At 40.4% G+C, this 19,130-nt stretch overlaps 1 protein-coding gene across 2 annotated transcripts in view; it reads left to right on the top strand.

The window, feature by feature from the left end:
* The window catches only part of hectd2 (HECT domain containing 2), a 60,186-nt gene that overhangs the window by 18,794 nt on the left and 22,262 nt on the right, over positions 1-19,130 (top strand). For both annotated transcript variants that reach the window (XM_042432745.1, XM_042432746.1), the window contains exons 6-14: positions 89-153; positions 433-478; positions 3,543-3,652; positions 4,930-5,078; positions 5,717-5,840; positions 7,016-7,112; positions 7,327-7,434; positions 8,701-8,833; positions 13,780-13,868. In XM_042432745.1, the coding sequence (XP_042288679.1) occupies positions 89-153; positions 433-478; positions 3,543-3,652; positions 4,930-5,078; positions 5,717-5,840; positions 7,016-7,112; positions 7,327-7,434; positions 8,701-8,833; positions 13,780-13,868 (921 nt within the window). The remainder of the gene's footprint in view (positions 1-88; positions 154-432; positions 479-3,542; positions 3,653-4,929; positions 5,079-5,716; positions 5,841-7,015; positions 7,113-7,326; positions 7,435-8,700; positions 8,834-13,779; positions 13,869-19,130) is intronic.

The following is a 19,130-nucleotide window of genomic DNA, read 5'->3' as shown; positions in this document are numbered from 1 at the left end:
GGGTCTCTGACGTTCAGGAATGTTGCTTCGATCTTTTGGTTCTGTCTGTCTTGAACACTGAAAATGTTTTGCTGTGTGTGTGTTTTAGCCTCAGGACATCCAGAAGTCAGTGCTGAAAGGGATCATCAACAGCCTGCTGAGAGAGTGGAAAGGGTGAGAACACCTGACGATTTGATTGACTTTCATTTTTATTGAATCTATACATCAGTTTGTTTTCTCTGGTGTGAATGTGTGTGTTCAGATCTGCCTAAACAACCAAATAATGCAGGTTTACACCCTAAAAGAAAGTCTGACAGGTTAAGAAATGAGAGTTTAGTTTAGTTTAAATTATTCTACCATGTATGACCAAAACGATATGTAGCAAACATCCAGTTATTGACATTATGATGATATAACAGCTGAAGGTTTTGTGTGTGTGTTTTCTGTTTTCAGGCCTCGGACTAAAGACGACCTGCGAGCTTATTTCATCCTGGTTCAGGTGAGACTGGCTAATCATACGCTAGCGAGTAATTCTGGGTTTAATGAGCTGCTCCTCTCGGTGCTCTCACATTCAGAGTTCTGTGGAGTTTGGACAGAAGCACAACTTTCATGTTATTCTTTCCCAAACTGGGTGTCTTCTGTGTGTTTTATAATTAATTTCAGACTAGTGCTTTTTAGGGCTGAATAGCTTCCACATTCACACACACACACACACACAGACTACTCTCATCAGGTGGAACGACTGCCGACCGTGATTAACCCAAACGTCTCCGCTTTCGCTGTCGGTGTGAATTCGGTTCCAAATCTCTTACTGCAGTAATTGTGGCAGCGTTTTGAGAGCGTAACCCATAATTCCACCGCCGGATCGGCCTATATAGCGTCTTATATATATATATATAATGTCCTTTTGCTGTTTTGTGAAATCTGTCGGCTCGGTCACAACCATAGATTCAGTATATGTGTTTTATGTGACAGTTTTGATCGATAATAACCTTTTTTTTAAAAATCTTTCTTTCCAATCATTTTTAATTTCTGGACAGAAAGTAACTCTCCCTGTCTTTTTATTCTCTCCTCTCCGTTTCTGTCTTTTTCTGTTTGTGGGTTTTTTTTTTTTTCTTTGATCCTTCTTTTGATCCTATTTTTGATCTCTCTCTCTCTCTCTCTCTCTCTCTCTCTCTCTCTGTCTCTCTCTCTCTCTCTCCAGTCTAATTTCCATATATGGTTGTGGGAATTAGAATCAGATAAAGACAGGAATCTACAGTAGTTCCACTGTGGTTCTACGCTCCATCAGCACACACACACACAAGCCAAACGTCTGATTTTTGTCCCATTTGACTTTGAGGACTCGCTTCGTTTTCCAGCTCTCAGGAGAACACACACACACACACACACACACACACACACACACATACTGGGAATGGGTGAGGTCATGTTGGAGTTGAGGACTGCTGGTTTCCTGTCTGATGACGACTCTCCCTCCTTTATAGCTTACACGTTCAACTCTTCTCTTTCTCTTCCTTCTTCTTCATCTCTGTTAAAACGCTGTAAAGACTAAATGACGCTCTTTGTGATTATCTCACTCATTATGTAATTTTTTTGTTTTTTTTTTTGTTTTATTGCATCCAAACAGCAGTCTTAACAACACAGAACCTTATGTTCTCAAAGTCAACATGAGTCATGTTCTTAAGGAGAAAATAGAGGAGTAACCACAAAAAACAGCCGTTTAAATCCAGAGTTGAATCTCACTCTTTTTTTTTTTTTTTAAAAGACAAATTCTCTTCCCCGTGATCCTGTAGTTGTAAACCAGATGAACATTATTTGACAAGCTCATGACCCTCACTGTGTCCCAGTTGTTTCATACTTACTGGTAATTCTAACTGTGAGTGTTGAGTATGTTGCGTGTCACATGGGGGGGGGGGGAACTGACAAATTGAGTTTGTTGGAAACTTTGGGTTTTATTTTCATAGTTTTGTCCGTTTCTACCCTGACGGGGCATTTTGTTGCTGTTCTCCACTGATTTCTCTTCACAATAAATTTGTCTTAACATGGAGGTTTGTTTCCAACCACGTCTGCTTGTGTTTCTCGACCTGTCAGACTTCTTTTTAAGAGGTCGGTATACTCTGTCTGACGTGCTTGTTGGATAGCTTGATCAATCGCTTTGAATCCCCCGAACCCGCCAAACTTTTCTTTCTTCAGATTAAGGACTGCTGTGTCGGGTCATTTTTATAACTTTCCAAACCCGACGAGCTGATATTCAACCCAACGTCACGCAGCGATTTCAAACCCGTGTTGTCTAATCCGATTGAATTCAGACTCTGGATCGTTTTCCTCCTTGGCACGTTTAATTTGGACGCATCTGACATCTGACCAATCATCATCAGCTCTGACTGAAACAACCGCACCGAGACCCTTTTGAGGAAGTGGTCACAGCAGTCGGGTCACAAATTAAATCTGGATCAGTTTGTGGTGGTGGGAACGTGATCCGACCTCCATCTGACAGACTACAAGGCTACAAGTTTGAGCTAAATGGTTCCCGTTAGCAGTTGCTATCACGTAGCAACAACGTACAATGTTTCTCTGTTTAGCGTCCTCAGGTTAAGCTAACCCATTGTTGCTAACCTTGGAGCTAACTCCCTTCACTTTTCCAGCAGTTGGGGAAACAACAGCCGAAACTTATCTTGGTCTTGACAAGCTGTAGCATTTATTAACTGACACGCTGTAGTCTGTACTGTACATTTACTGCCAGACTGACGACTTCCTGCTAACCTTTTCCTCTCCACCGTTCACATTCACCGTCACTTTTCTGCCGCTCGCTCTCTCACCCGCTACGCGCACATATGTTATGCACTGCCCTGTTCCTTAAAAGGTACCAGGAGTTTCCTGGGCAAAAACACAAAGGTTAACTTACATTTTGGAACAGCGCTGTACAGAGGCTCCCAAACACTATTGATTTCCGATTTAATGGATATTTGGTCAGTTTTTTTGGCCTGGGGGGGTGAGGAGGGTCTCATTGGTCTTACAGCCTGCCAGTCTTGTACAATTACAGGGGCAAAACTAACGTATGTTCCTTGCGCTTCCTCCTTTATGTTCGCACTCCCAACCAACAACATGAAAGAACATTCTCACGTTTTAGTAGCTTTTAGTGATGCATTTTGGTTCGCTGCATACAGGAGAAAACACCAACTCATCCGCTGATTCTGACCTGATGAAATGAACCAGAGGTTTGAAGACACCCTTAGTGGTTACACTGTGTTCCCAGATCTCGGCCTTTAACTTAGTGTGTAAAATGTCATTATTACTGATATAAAATATGCTAAAATCTACAAAAGTATAATACAAGTTGTAATGTACTGGCATTATCTTTTTAAATGTTTTTGCCAGCATGCAGACGTTTAAAGTTTTGAGCGTTGTGTTGTTGGACGCCTTTTGTCCCGCAACATAAATGGAGAATCTAACTTTAGTTCAGTTCAGCAGCTGGATCTTCTGCAGTCAGATGTTTGTAAACCAAATATGTGACTGATTAGCTTTGTCACAGAATGACGTATTCTGTTATTTGTGTCTAGAACCCCCAGTATTCGAGCACCAGCACCTACGTGATCTACGCTCACCTGCTGAGGCAGATCGCAGCTCTGTCTGAGGCCGACCACCACTTCCTGGTCCACTGGCTCAAAAAGTAAGTCTGACTGTTTTTATAAAACTTTTAATGTTGGTTTGCACACAAAGTTGCCACCACTTTATTATCTGTTTTTTTCTACCTGTCTTTACAAACTGTGTTTCCACCAAATTCTACTGAAACGTGTGTCAAAGAAATGAAAAAGTGAATCAGTTCCTTTCACAGCAGTGTTAAAACAAAGGCGTATTTCTTCATCCTCACTTGTGTATTGTTGTTGTATTGTCTTTTCGCTGTTTTTTCCCCCCCTCGTCCGAACCAGATCCAAGTAATAGAGCTTGTTGGATGCTGAACAGATTGAAAAGCCCTCTGAGAGAAATGTGTGATTTGGGAGCTGTAAATAAGTTTTGGATGTGTGGGCCAGTGGGTCTTGTCATGTCATCACTGCAGCAGAGTTAGCAGGTGATCGATTGTGAGACGGGAATGTAAATTTTAAGTATTTCCATCTTTGGGAAATGCTTTTTGCTCTGGCTGGCTTTCGTTACGCAAATCTCACACACGGCTCTGTGATTTAATGACTATTTTCCTTTCCTTGTCATTTGGTACAAACCTCCTGATTCTGGCAAAGTTGCAGCAGTTGCAGTCATTTTAAGCAACCGGCTTTGTTTTTAATCCGGATCCTCATATTCCCTCTCAAACCTGCTGACTATATACTTTATTACTATGGTATTGTCCAACTGCAAATCATTAATTAAAAGGATATGAAATACAAATCTAATCACGCTGTGTCCTTCTTTTGCATGAAAACTAAAACAAAAAACAACTTTTTTAAAATGTTTTTCATGGAACAACTACTGTTCATAATGTCACATCACAGATAAAAGGTGATGCGTATAGGAATGGCAGCCAATAGAGGCGTTTTCCGAAGACATTTTCCACATCCAGCCTAGTGTACAAACAACTTCTTGCAATTTGCGTGAGGTTTTTTTTTATTCATATCACTGTTAAATCTCTTTTAAATTGTCATACACAGCCTTCCAAGCATTGACACAGCTGATGTAGTAGGGCAGCTTCTGTCTGAACAAGGAGCCCTGAAGGATGATTTACAAGTGAACTGCTTCAAATTACAAGTTCGGTTTAGTTCCGCTCAAATCCAAAAAACCCCATTTCTCCGTCCAACACTGCTATTTTTCTTCTCTCTTTAAGTGCAAGCGTCTATTTTTGTGCATATGTATATTTCAGGATATGTGCAGTTTATGCAGTCCTGACTCCTGCCAAGTCGCTGATGCTAACCAATATTAACTTTTATGTGTGTGTGTGTGTGTGTGTGTGTGTGTCAGGCTCTCGGCGAGGCGTTTCAGGCAGCTGGTAGAGCGCCTCCTGCAGTTCATCTCCACTCGTCTTTTTCCTGCAGAACCGGACGAACTTCCTCCTCTGACCAAGTGCTCCTGGTGGATTCCCTCCGCTACCAAAGTGCTCGGCCTGTTCAGTGAGTATCACACACACACACACACACACACACTTAGGCTCTCCTTATCGGCACTTCCTCCTCCTTTTCCTCCTCATCTCCTAATCTGGGTTGTTAGGTTTAACCCTCAGCTGATGACTATAGAGGACATCTATGCAAAACCTCTTTCCACCATCACAAAAACATCCCTAAACTCCACCTTCTCTTCACTTTATCTCCTCAAAACTGGACTAATGCAACACGCTCTTCTCATGGATCCCTGGCAGGAGCATCCAGAAGCTCTGGTACATTCAGAGCAGCGCTGCCAGGATCCCTGATGAGAGTGTGAAAACATTCTGTTTTCATTGCACTGGTTCCCTGTCTCCTTCAGGGTCGACTACAAAGTCCCGCTACTCACATACAAATCCATCATCATGGACATGCGCCTCCCTAACTTACAGGAACCGATCACACCACAAACCTCCACCCACACCTTCAGGTCTGCCAGCAGCTCGCTCCTCTGGGCCCCCGCTACTAGGCTCGGCGCCATGGGGGGATTGAGCCTCGCGGATCAGCCTTCCCTAACCAATCTTGAGGGCGGCACAGACCCCTACGCTCGCGGATTTATTGTATGTAGCGAATAAACCGTCGGCTTTCCTCCTCTCTTTCTCTCTCCTCAGACGCAGCCAACAGCGTCTCCTCTCCTCCCATCATGCCTTTCACCGACTTCTACAACATCACTCTGGAGCACATAGATTTCATGGAGGAGTACAGGACCTGGCAGAGTTACGGCAACTCAAACAGGTCAGATGTTTCTCTTGTTTCTCTCTGTAGATCCAGTTAATCAAGCTTACTGACTTTCTCCCATCATGACTCATCCTGTGACTAAAAGTTCTCAGCTTTAAAAAAAAAAAAATCCCCGTCTGACCATTTCAAAAAAGTCTCATATTAGGTTTTTTTTTCTTTTCTGAGCTGTTAACTATTATAGTTAAATCTTTAAACTGTGCAACAACACTAGACCCTGCATGTAAAGATAGCGGAGCGGGGAAAAGAACCAGACGTTCCTGACAGAGCCGAAACACGACGCAGACGCTTCACTGTGGACATAACACTCCACCTCTACCGGTCCCTGCAGGCTTTATCGCTTTTTAAATTATGTCGAGCAGATATATCAGATGTAAGATAAGATTAGAGAGGCTGCTTTCAGTAATTGTAAACGTTTCCATGCGTGTGAATATTGTGGGACGTTTACAGACTGTAGTTGTAAATGAAACTCTGCAGGGGAAACAGCTTCTGAAGTCATTTTTCTTAGACTGATGGAGTTCAGGATTTATCAGGAGGACGGCTGCTTTACTCCAGACAATATCGCTGTATGAACCTGGACTGTGTGTGTGTGTAACAGCTGACCGAACACAGAACATTAATTACCTTTAGATGCTGACTGATGCTGTCAGCATGTCTGGAGATTTAACTCAAATTTTCTCACCGTCAACTTAAATAATGTTCCCGCAGCTACGTCTGCGAGTAGCGAGTTCTCCCGGAGAAAACAGTCTTGGGTTTTGCTTGCTAATAAGATGACAGATGTGACGACACATAACGCTAGCTTTTACCAAGAGTGATGTTAGCCGCTTCTGAAGATTCCTGGAAGTCAGACCAGGAGTATTATCTCCTCCCGAGCAGGAATAGATGGAGAGAAGTAACGTTCCCACTGCTGCAGTTTATCAAGAGCTGTGGAAACACTTTCAGAAGCCGTGACGTCTGCTTCACGCTGCGTCACGGCTCGTTAACGTCTGATAAAAAAAAAAAGAAAAGAAACGGATCCAGAGTTTAGTTTACAGTTCAAACAGGAATCAGCTCTGAAAGTCCCTGGCTAGTGTGACGGGGGGATTCTGCTCATCTGGAGCGTGCAGAACCTGCTCTAGTGAATATATTTAAAAATAAACTTGTAAAATAAATACCTTCTTCTCATCCTCCCACAGGTTCTCTTTCTGTCAATTTCCCTTCATCCTGTCGACAGTGGTGAAGAAAGCCATTATCCAGAAAGACTCGGAGCAGCAGATGATCAGTCAGGCCAGGGTGAGATACACACCCTTTAATAATTTAAATAATATCCTAACCATAACCTCAACCTAAACCTACAGCCCTTTGAAGAAGTGAGGAGCAGATAAAAAAATGTCCTCACTTTCTAAAAATGTCCCTTTTTCCTAAGAAAGACATAGAACGCAGGTGGAGAAAGGTTGTGTAGAAATGTTTGTCTGCTGACTTTATTGTGTGTGTTTGTGTTTGACAGCAAAGTCTGGTCAGTAAGGTTTCTCGCAGGCAGAGAGTGGACATGAACCTTCTGTTCCTCAACATTAAAGTACGACGAGCACAACTCCTCAGCGACTCACTGGATGAGGTTAGTACACAGATGTTAAAAAACTGGGGCTGTTTCCTGTCTGAAAATACTGAGATACTTAAAGTCAGGGGTTGTTTTTTTTTTGTTGAGTTATGTTCAAGGTTCAAGTGTTGTGATTGTTCAGGGCCAAATCTAATTTGTTTGAAAGGTTTTTTGTTATTTATATACCTTTTATGATTTGAGCTGAACATATGTAGAAGTGCTGCCTGCAAGTCAAAGGTCAGGGCTTCAGCCTGCACCTGAACGCTTTGTTTGTGATGTTTTTTTCTATCTTGCCGACAAGCTGATGTCGGCTTGTTGCACATGCCCACAAGCAGCTGTTGCTAAGGTTGTTGCTAAGGTTTTTCAGTATGTTGTTTGCGTTGTCTGCTCTCATATTTCGGATCGGATTTCAGCTCGAACATGTACGGATGGATTTGAGAAGTTTCCATTTCAAGTAAAGGACGAGAACAAGTAGTGAAATCCTGCTACTGTAGTTTGTTTCATGGTTTGTTGATGTAGCTTCCTGAAGCTGACCAATCAGAACAGAGTGGGCTCATCGGGAGGCGGGTCTTAAAGAGACAGGAGCCAAAACGGCCTGTTTCAGACAGAGGCTGAACTGAGGAACTGCATAAAGGACCAGTATAAACTTTAAATAATGCAAAGATATTCCAGTAGAGCCCCAGATTAAAAATATAGACCTGTAAATGTGCAGAATATGTCTCCTTTAATAAGATTATTATCAAAAATCACATACAGGAGTTTAATTGTTAGGTTGTAATTAGTAAACAAAGATAATGAAAAAATAAGAGATGTCTCGGAAACTGGAATTTATTGAGGATGTGATGACAGGAGAAAAATATATTTTTGAAAATATGTTTTGTAATGTGGAAAAAACATGCGAGTTTGTGGTGAGAGAGAGAGAGAGAAGCTTTTATCCTCTAATGTTAAATGCTTATTCTGAACTAAACCCAACTATAAATCTTAACATGAATCCTCGAATCTAAATAAGTTTCTTAAATAAGTGAGGTTCAACCCAAATGTCTTTTAATCTTGAAGACAGGCCCGTGTGGTTCTGAGCTCGGTCTGCAGACGTTTAGGAAAAACATGAACCCAACAAACAGCATTCATACTTATTTCTGAGGTTGTAAAACAACAACTGTGTTTACTTGCAAATTGTGTGACAGTGAATTAATTATACATGATAGAGAGTGAGTGACAAGATTAGTATTACTGCTTCATTTTCTAATCTGTTGTCTTTTGTTCTTCCTCCTCTTCCTCCCGAAGTTGACAAGGAAGCGGTGCGACCTGAAGAAGAAGCTGAGGGTGACGTTTGTCGGGGAGGCGGGCCTGGACATGGGCGGCCTGACGAAGGAGTGGTTCCTGCTGCTGGTGCGACAGATCTTCCACACGGACTACGGTGAGACAAACTTCCCAGAAAAAGTCTGGGATGTCAGTTTTAGCGTTGGCGGTCATACCGGGAGGTCATTCTTACTCAACTATGAACTATATCCATGAAACAGGCTTCATCAAGTGTGAATAAAGATAACAGAGAAGACAATCCCGTTTGATGCGAACTCAATGGAAAGTCGAGCCGTTCTTTATTGAAATCAAGTGGAAAGAAAATCAGATTTTTATTGGATAAAAAATGGAAAGTACATTTTTATTAGTTGGAGGTCTCAGCGGACGAGCGCTATGAGTTTTCAGGTCGGTGAAAACTGCAGCAGGAATAAGTGTCGGATGGCTGGGAAAAGTGGTCAGTGTTGGTTTTGGAAAGTCAGCAGCAAACTCATTTGAGACCGGAGCTAGTTCTTATTATGACTCTCTTCTTCTCTTCAGTCTGTTTCTCTTTTTAGTTTACTCTCCCGTCTTTACTGGCTGCCTGACTCTAATTATCTCCACATCTCATTGTCTCTGTTTGGCGCTTTGTTTGTGTTTCCTTGTCTCTTTCATTTCCCTTCTTCCTCTGTTTTTTTTTTTTTATTTTCTTCAGTTCTTCTCCTTCAGCTGCCACATGCTGAATTAATACGCCACCAGAAATCTACCTCACAGTCTTCAAAAGGTGGCTCTGAAAAGTTTCAGTCTCGCTCCTCCGTGGTGGACGGCTAAACACTCGTACTTGTGAATTTAATTTATGAAACATAAAGGTGAGGTGCTTAAAGAGTGTTTTAAGAAGTTTCTTCCTTTGTTTTATTATGACTTTCATTAAAATCCAGTGGAACTACTGTGAAGTTGACCATTGCTCCCATTCTCTAAGAAGGAGTAAGCTAAAAACTTTGAGTACCGTATTTCCTCCAGACAAAAACAGGCCGGGTATAAAACAAGGGTGGATAAACTCCTGGTGCCTGTTATATAATGTTAATGACAGTTAAACATAAGTAGTAGTTACCTGGATGTGACTCCAGTTTTATGAGTACATGTGTAGCCATCTAGCAGACAATCACAGAGAGGGGAGGGAGACGGAGGAGATAATGGTGCATATTTTAATGATAACGACGGCAGCAACACTACATGAGCGTGTGTAACCAGGGTAACCAGGGTAACCAGGGTAACTAAGTTGGCAAACAGAGATCCATGAACGTGCTACCTGCATGCTGCAGCTAAGTGGTGCAAAACGTTCCAGGTGGATTTTCAGTGCTAGAATTATTGTTCTGCACGTTACAAAAATTTAATGGAAGCAGATCAGAAAACAAGGAGGTTTTGTACTAAAACATGAGCAAATATACTTATCAAACAGAGAATTAGAAATAATGATCTCTCTCTAATATAAGCCTGCTTCCAGTAAAGGCCTGATACCACTATTAGAGGAAATATTCTTTATTAACTTCTAACTAAATAACTTCTTAGTTTCACTCCACTTGTTAAGTGAATATTGAACTAAAGTGTTAAATGCTGTGGAGCAGTTGCCAACAATGTGAAATGTTGTAAATGTGCTATGTTTCTGTGAGCCTACAGAGATATTATAGTGGGAATATCTGCGTATATCTGGCGGCGTTTGTGTTGACGCTGTGCAGTCGTGCACAGATGGAAGTCCTGCTCACTTTGTTATCTCTAAACCCAGATTACCGTGTTGCTGTTGTAGTTCACACGTCCAAAGGAACAAGCCGCGTGTTGTTCAGCAGATCATTTCTAATATTGTTTATTGATTGGCTTTACTTTTTGTTTGTCTTACAGCATGTTACATGTTTGCAACTTATTTACTGTATGTTCAATGTAGTCACATATACATTATGGCTACTTAACTCATTTAACCCTTTCCACCCAATGGAAGCACTTTGTGTCAATACGCAGATTCAGCAATAAGTCGGACTGTAAATATCTCTGATGTAAACGTCCAAAAATCAAAGTCGATTTAAAAAAGACGCTTTAACTGCAGCTGTTGTCTTATAATCATCACGTTTTGTGTTTTCTTCAGTGTCTCAGTAGTGATAGTTTTCTGTACATCCATGATCACAGTGCAAACAGGAAGTGCAAACAGGAAGTTCCAACAGGAAGTGCTAACAGTTCATTCAGCAGGGCTTTTCATGCCGACAATGTAAACAAATGTCGGCTAAATAAACAGGATTCAGGTGTAGCCCACAGCTAACTCACACCGACATTATCCCCCAAAGTATTATGGGTACTGTAGTTCCAAGACTTGGAACCAGATTATCCCCAATAAAACACAAAGAATACCAACAAAAAACCATTAATATCATTTTTTGACATTATTAAGACTCCTAATGTCCCATCAACATGGTTCTTATATTCCTGGAACACTGACACACTCTTCTATCCAAATATATATATATATATATATATATATATATATATATATATATATGTATAGAAAACATTTGGACACTTTTTTTAATAAATGCTATTCTAAAACATGTATAATACAACTCACATGCAAAACGATGGATTTCTGAGTAACCCGACTTATTCTTAAAATAATATATGACGTGTAGTGATTCTGCTAAAAGCCTGTTAATCAAATAAAGGGATATAAAAACTGAAAATACGCCACTTAATCAGTATTTGGAATCTTTATTTCCTGAATCTTGCATATTTGTAGAAGAAAAATTGTTTCTTCTCCTGCTGAACAGACTTCAGAGGAGAAATAAGAAAAACACACAAGCATGCCAAGTGTTAATAAATACATGCATTTATATACATTTGTAAATAGATTTCATGCTACAAAGCTGCTCTGGCATCTTTACTTTTCGATCACGCTTCCAGTCGCCGACTTTAAAAAGTAGTGAGGGACTTCTGGTGAACATCGGTGGGAATATGGAGCTGATCTATTACACACTTTCTTCCCAGCTGTTGTTTTTCATGGTGCAAATCATATAAAGATCCATCACATCCACACAAACATCAGCCTGTTCTCCCTGCAGCCTTCAGGTAGGAGCTGCAAGACTCTCACATCATCAACCAGCAGACTTTTTCCCCCTCAGGCCATAAGACTGCTAAATACATAACACACACACACCTTGACTTTGCTTGATTACATCAAAAGACATAATTTGAGCAACAGTCAGAGGCAGCAGCTAATGTCCATAGAAGGAGTGAATTAGAGTCACGGGGCCTGAGCGACTGGGAGTTTGTGGTTCGGGCATCATTTCAGGAAGTCCAGTATGACTGAAACATTTCTCAAGCTGCACTTTCTCCCTGACCCACTTTTTTTTTTTTTTTGATTCAACAAGTGTGTTTCCATCACTGTTGCTCCAATATTTTTCCTTTAACCACAAGCAACATTCTCACATGTGAGTGTAAACTCCTTTTTTTTTTTTTTTTTATAATGTTGATATAAAAATTCTAGTTTTCTAGTTCACTACATATGAATTTGCATAAAAATACTGGGATGGAAACCAAGTTTGACGTCCGTCTGTGCATCTGCCTCCCTCTCTCTCTCTCTCTCTCTCTTTTACTTTCTCTCTCTCTCTCTTTTTTTTTTTTTTGCAGTCGAGTTGTTCTTTCCATCGTCTTTCCATCTTTTCCGCGGTCGTCTGTGTTTTTCGGTGCCAGGGGGACGTCTGCCCAAAGCAACACACTCAATGAAAGCTGTGTTCCCCTCATTAGCGGCGCAGGGAAAGCCCCGACTCTACCTCAAACCCGCACGCGCACACACACACACACACACACACACACACACACTCAGCAGCACATAGGCAGGTGTACACACACACACACACATACACACACATACATAGGCTGTTTTATGTGTGAAGCCGTGTCAGTGTCTAGTGTTGGGAGATGTAAGCGGGGTCCAGATGTGTGTCTCCGCTCGGCGAACAGACCGCTGCTGTTCCTCTCAGTCGGAGCTGGAAAAAGCTTCACGATGATTCCGGTCGGAGTTTATTCTGCCGCCGCCGCCGCCGCCGCCGTGGCGACGACAACGACGTCCCGATCGACTCCTTTTATCTTTCTGTGACGCTCAACAGATATTCAACACCGACTGTGAATTGCTGACGAGGTGTCGGCAGGTGATCCAGACTGCGGAGGAGTGATGTCATTAGTTTCTAATGAAATATTCATCTAATAAATTTAGGCTCAGAATCTGTAATTTCCCTACAAAAGTTGTTTGATTTCAGTACTTTCTTCCCTTTTTCATGTTTATTTCATTTTTCCATTATTATCTTTTTCTATCTCAGGTATATAATCCCTCATTTGGTTTGTTAATTTGCTTCCTTAGTTCCTCATTTAGTGTCCTTTTCCTTCTTTCCTTCCATGTTTTTCTCGTATCGTTTCCCTTTTTTAGATTTAGTTTTTTTTTGTTTGTTTATTTTATGTTTGTGGGCATTTTTTATGTTGCTGACGGTCGAGAAATGAGAGGAGAGAGAGAGAGAGATGAGGAACAACATGCAAAGGTCCGTGGCCTCGTTTGAGTTTGGCTGGCCTCCTTCTTTCCTCTGTGCTTCTATTGTTTCTCTCCCTTATGACCGTATCGATACAGTCCGACCCCAAAAAACAGGATTTTTGTGGCTGTTATTGATTTTGATATTTGAGAGTTTTTAAAAAATAATAATAATTTATCTGTCATAACAGAAAAAGGTTCCCTCAATTTATTTTATTTTATTTTATTTTACAATTGCAACCCAGAAATGTGCTGTGCTCAGTTAAAACTAACAAATAAAACTGTCACTACTACTACTTAAATAAAATAACTATACTTATAATATCTTTGGCATCTCTGCGCTTCAATTTCTGGACATTTATTGGCTGACTCATACATCATTATATCTGCAATGAGCTCATACTGGCCAGTTTATTAACTGGTGTGGCTTTATTGTCTGATGGGTTTGATTATTCATGCTGCTCTGCTAACTTTCTTTTTTGTTTGTTTGTTTGTTTGTTTGTTTGTTTGTTTGTTTGTTTTATCAGGAATGTTCACCTACATGAAGGACTCGCGCTGCCATTGGTTCAGCAGTTGGAAGTGTGACAACTATTCTGAGTTCCAGTTGGTCGGGACTGTATCCTTAAAAGTTTTAAACACATTTGATCTATTTATGTATAATGTGAGAAATCAAACCGATGATGTCATAATGATGTCATCATCTCAACGTGGTCATGGAGGCTGTAAGAAAGCCTGCGTTACGAACTAGAAATATGGAGTTTGACCCGTAAAAGTCCCGACATCTCGACCCTGTGCTGATTTGATTATCGTTTCTGCACATGCTCAGTAGCGTCTTACACAGAACCACGTGATGCTGTTATTAGTCTTTGGAGCCGTTTCTAAACAAACTAACGTGACTAAACTCTTCATAATGTATCCTTAAAAAATATATATATATCAAGTGTTTAGTGTTATATATACTAAACACTTGATATATATATATATATATATATATAGTTTTAATACATTTATCTATTTATGTATAATGTGGGAAATCAAACCTGATGATGTCATAATGATGTCATCATCTCAACGTGCTCATGGAGGCTGTACGTTTATATAATAAAGCCTTCGTTACGAACTAGAAATGTGGAGTGTGACCCCTAAAAGTCCGGACATCTCGACCCTGTGCTGATTTGATCATCGTTTCTGCACATGCTCAGTAGCGTCTTACACAGAACTACTCTCCGGAGACTCAAAACGTGATGCTGTTATTAGTCTTTGGAGACGTTTCTAAACAAACTAACGTGACTAAACTCTTCATAATGAAGGAACATGTCACCCAGTGCATAGTTTAATAGTTTCTGGACAACAACAGAGGAATAAATCAGATATATCAGGCTTTAGATACACACACAACACTTGTTAGTAGATCAGTTCATCGTCGGTTTGGATCCAAACATGAGATTTGTCGACACTATATGAAAAATATAGAAAAAAGCTGCAGCCGCATCCTTTAACACGTACGATCTTTGACGTTTGTATCGACTGTGCGGTGGAATCAGTCAACTTCGGTTTAGGTTATTTAATCAACATTTTGTTTGTTTGTACATTTCCAGCTTTTTTTTTGTTTTTTTTTCCCAGCATTTGAAACGTCTACACAGATAAACCACATCAGGATCTTTTTAATGTTCTTTTTATTCTATTCATTATAATCATAGTTCTTCAGTGGTTTTACTGTTAGTCAGTCTGTCCCCCTGTAGACAAAACTAAAGTGTTTTTGGGGGACTGTAGTATTTGGGTAATGTGCAGACAGGCACCCCCCTCCTCCTCCTCCTCTCCCTCTATTTTCAACCACAGAGGAGAAAGAGATACTATAATGCGTGCTTTTAGGCTGTAAATCTGCACACTGAACACATATATATCAAACTAAGAGCAGAATATAAAACAGACGAGGTCTGGAACTGAAACAGTTCTCCAAAACAAGACAGCCTCAGTGATTTCACACCCACATCTTCTTACATAACAAATACATAAAAAGAAAAAAAAAAAAAAGAAAGAGCGTTCTCAACTCTTTTGCAGTAGTACTACAAACAGCCAGTGCTCCAAAAATACAGACATTTTGTCTAGTTAGCTAACAGAGAAAGTGTGTTTATTTGTATTTAACAGTTTTAAATGTTACCAGGACTCCAGCTGTTTATGTTGTGTTCCTGAGTTCTGTTCTTTGTACCTGGAACCAGAGTCCTGCAGCCTTTGGCAGCGCTTGAATTAGAATAAAAAACACTGCCAGTATAATATAAACCAGCGGTTTATATGCACATGTAGCATGTGAGGTGTAATATCTATTAATCTGAGGTGTAAATTCCTAATTTGTAATATAAAATACTAATATAAATGTGCACAAACTGTAAAATGCTTTACACCTGATGCCTGCGAGGCTCTTCACAGATCACAGACTTCAGAGAAGCTTTTATCCGTCGTCTCCTTAGAAATTATATTCATATAATTTGTTTTGCCAAGCACATATTTCTGCTTTTTTGATTATATTCACAGGCAACTTTTTTTTTTTTTTTCCATTGAAGGAAGTTTTTGTTCTGCACAGAAGTCAGCAGTGGTCGGGGTGGATGGTGGGTGTGCATCTGAAGTCCTGCGTGTCTTTAACTTTGGTTTCAGTCAAGGAAAGATTGTGGTTTTAGATAAATATTAATACAGAAAAAAAACACATCTCGTCTCGTGTTTCGTGTCGCTTTGGACTTTTTCAATAATACGGCACCTCGATTTTTCTCTGAGCTTAAAGGAGACGTATCATGCCTGTTATGATATCAGATGTTAAACATAGTCTAAAACTTGAGGTTAATGTATGTAAAAATGCTGCCTGAACCTCTACTTCCTCCTCGTGATGACATCAGATGGTCGTCCGTTGCTAGGGTTGTTGCTAAGGATGTTTCATGAGTTGCTGGCATGTGTCACTCTCATGCTTCTGATCCGAGAGATTCCCATCCAAAGAACTTAAAAAAATAAGCAAAGTCCGACTGCTACTGTTTGTTTATGTGGCCTCCCGAGCCACAGGAAGTCTGCGGAAGGCCAGCTTCCTGTGACTGGCCAATCAGAACAGAGGAGGCGGGCCTTAAAGAGACGGTAGCTTCTAAATAAATAAACAGGAGTTTCTTTGAACTGTAAGTCATGCAACAATATGAATATAGACCTGGAAATGTGCACGATACGTCCCTTTAACCAAGTGCTGTGAGTGCAAAATCATAATTAGAACATTTAAAACATTAAGTTAAGTATTAAAGTTAAATAACGTCTCCTTCTTATGCTGCTAACAAAACTATAATCTGGGTGTGTTATGAGAGACGAGGTTTCTGAAGCTTTCTGAACAAAGACCAAATATTTTACCTCAAACAGCTGCACTTTTTTTTTTCTTCCTCGTGCAGCTTGTTTGAGCAGGAAATGGGCCTATTTTGTCTGACACTTATAGTGTAGTAATTACAGCATGAGTACTCACATTTGTTAGAGAGTTGCTGTACCAAAGGAATAAGAAATGGTAGTCAGATGGACAGATAGACAGTGATGGATGGAGACTAGAACAAACCTGCCAGTGTTTTTGTATCTTTCTGTTAACTTTTAATGCAAACTCTTTTTTCTTAGGTTCTGTCAAAACAGAGCGTTCTTGAGTCCTGACACGGCTTTCTGTTGGTCCCGCGCTGTTAGCCAACTGCTGTTATTGATAATGTCGATGTCAGTGATTTAATATTATTCTAATATAGAGCACGAACGAGGTGAACACAATGTTCCCCACACGTAGGTTTCATCTGATACGTTTCTGTAAAATGTGCAACGTTTCTGCTATTTGTAAGAATGTACTTCCAGGACTGTGTGTGTATGTTTCCCTGTGTGTGTGTGTGTGTGTGTGTATATATATATATATACAGTATATATGTGTGTGTGTGTGTGTGTGTGTGAAGAGAGAACGATCCAGCACTTTAGCCAGCCTTAGTTACTAGCCAGCTGGGAACTGTCAAAAGGTTATATAACCTAATAGCTGCCTGTTCCTCGCCAGGTTATTGTGTGTGTGTGTGTGTGTGTGTGTGTGTGCGTGCGTGTGTGTTTGGTAGAGGGCAGAAACAGTGAGTGTGCTTGGAAAAAAGTCAGATAAAGAGAGCAAGACAAAGAAAAAGAAAAGATGGGGGGGAGGAAGAAGAAGAAGGAGGAAGGGTGGGAAATGTGTGTGTTAATGCATGCGTCTAAGTGTGTGTGTGTGTGTGTGTGTGTGTGTGTGTGTGTGTGTGCGTGCGTGCGCGCTCTTGGGTGTTCCATGCATGTTCCACATGTGTGCTTGAGCTAAGAGCTAATTTATCAATCTCCCTCGTTCCTGTTTAGTCGTCATGGCAGCGTTGCGTCACTATGGAGATGGAGAGAGAGAGAGAGAGGGAGAGAGAGGGGTGGAGAGAGAAAATGTGTAACAGAAAGACGGAGAGATAGAGGATAAATGAAAAGCAGAGAGAGAGAATGTGGTGCACTGGGGCTGCAGTGTAAGATGGAAAGACAGAGTATAAACAGATGTAAACAAAAAAAGGAACAAACAGTGACAAAAAGGCAAAGAGAGAGAGAGAGAGAGAGAGAGAGAGAGAGAGAGAGAGAGAGAGAGAGAGGGAGGGGGAGGGGGAGAGGGAGAGAGAGAGAGAGAGAGAGAGAGAGAGAGAGGGAAACGGACAGAAAAAGGCAGATGTAGAGAGTTGAGACGGAGGCACGGCTGGTTTAACCAGTTCCTCTCACTCATTGGTGCAAAAAGATCCTTTATTTAAGAGAAAGTAGAAATATCTCAAGTAAAAGTCCACAGCTGTTATCTGCTATATTTACTTCACATATTAAAATTAAAAGCACCCCTGCAGTGATATATTAAATATGTTTAATTAAGTACATAATTAAAGCTGCTCAAGTTGAGTTTGAATTACTTTATATACAGTTAGCTAGTTCCCAACCTTGGGGTCGGGGCCCTCCAAAGGGTCAGCAGATAAATCTGAGGGGTCGTGAGATGATTAATGTCAGAGGAAAGAAGAATAAACAAAGTTCTGATACAGAAATTTTTGGTAAATTTCCAGACTTTTCACTAATCTTTGCTTTTCTGTGAGATATTGAAGAGTTTTACCTCTTTGGGCCTCAAACAGTTACTTATGTGAGAAATATGTAGAAGAGAAATGTCTCTTTGATTGAACTGCTAATAACTCAGATACATGTGGTTTGAAACCACATATGTTATTTCATGTAAAAAGCTGTCAAATAAATGTAGTGGAATTAAAGTATCAAGTATCAGAAAATGGAAATACTCAAATTAAAAGTACCTCAAAACTGAGCTGATGTTTCTGTCCACTATTAATCATCAGGAACAATTAGTGAATGCAGCATCTTTTAAACTGAACTAATTAGCAAACAGTTGTTTATTTCCACATCCAGCAGTTACGGAGCAACATTATCATTCATGTGGAGTCGTGTTTCTGTTCACTGGTGAATGTGAGTCCAATATTCACTCTCTTTTAGCTCTGTTTTTAACTCTCCACCAACTCCTGAGGGAAATATCTGGCTCTTTAGCTGCTAAATGCTCCACTATGTTCACCAGCTAGTTTACAGCTAACTGTGTCAGTAGGTGCTGAGCAGGTAGTGTACAGCAGGTTTTTTTAGAGCTTTTACTCTGAAAACGACGCTATGAGAGTGAAGCAGAACAGTAAAGTTACAGCCGGACAGATAAACAATGAGCTGAAACTCAATATAAAGCTTCTGTTTATTGACTTATTGGAATAATATTAGGATGATATGAGTGACTGAAGCTTTGTCTGATGTTCAGGATGTATTTTTATTATATTTTATATCAGATTTTTCATACATTTGCCATCAGAAT

This window comes from Thunnus maccoyii, chromosome 14, assembly GCF_910596095.1.
Source record: "Thunnus maccoyii chromosome 14, fThuMac1.1, whole genome shotgun sequence".
Lineage (NCBI taxonomy): Eukaryota > Metazoa > Chordata > Actinopteri > Scombriformes > Scombridae > Thunnus > Thunnus maccoyii.
The sequence above is the reverse complement of the archived record's forward strand: the minus strand, read 5'-3'. Positions and strand labels throughout refer to the sequence as shown.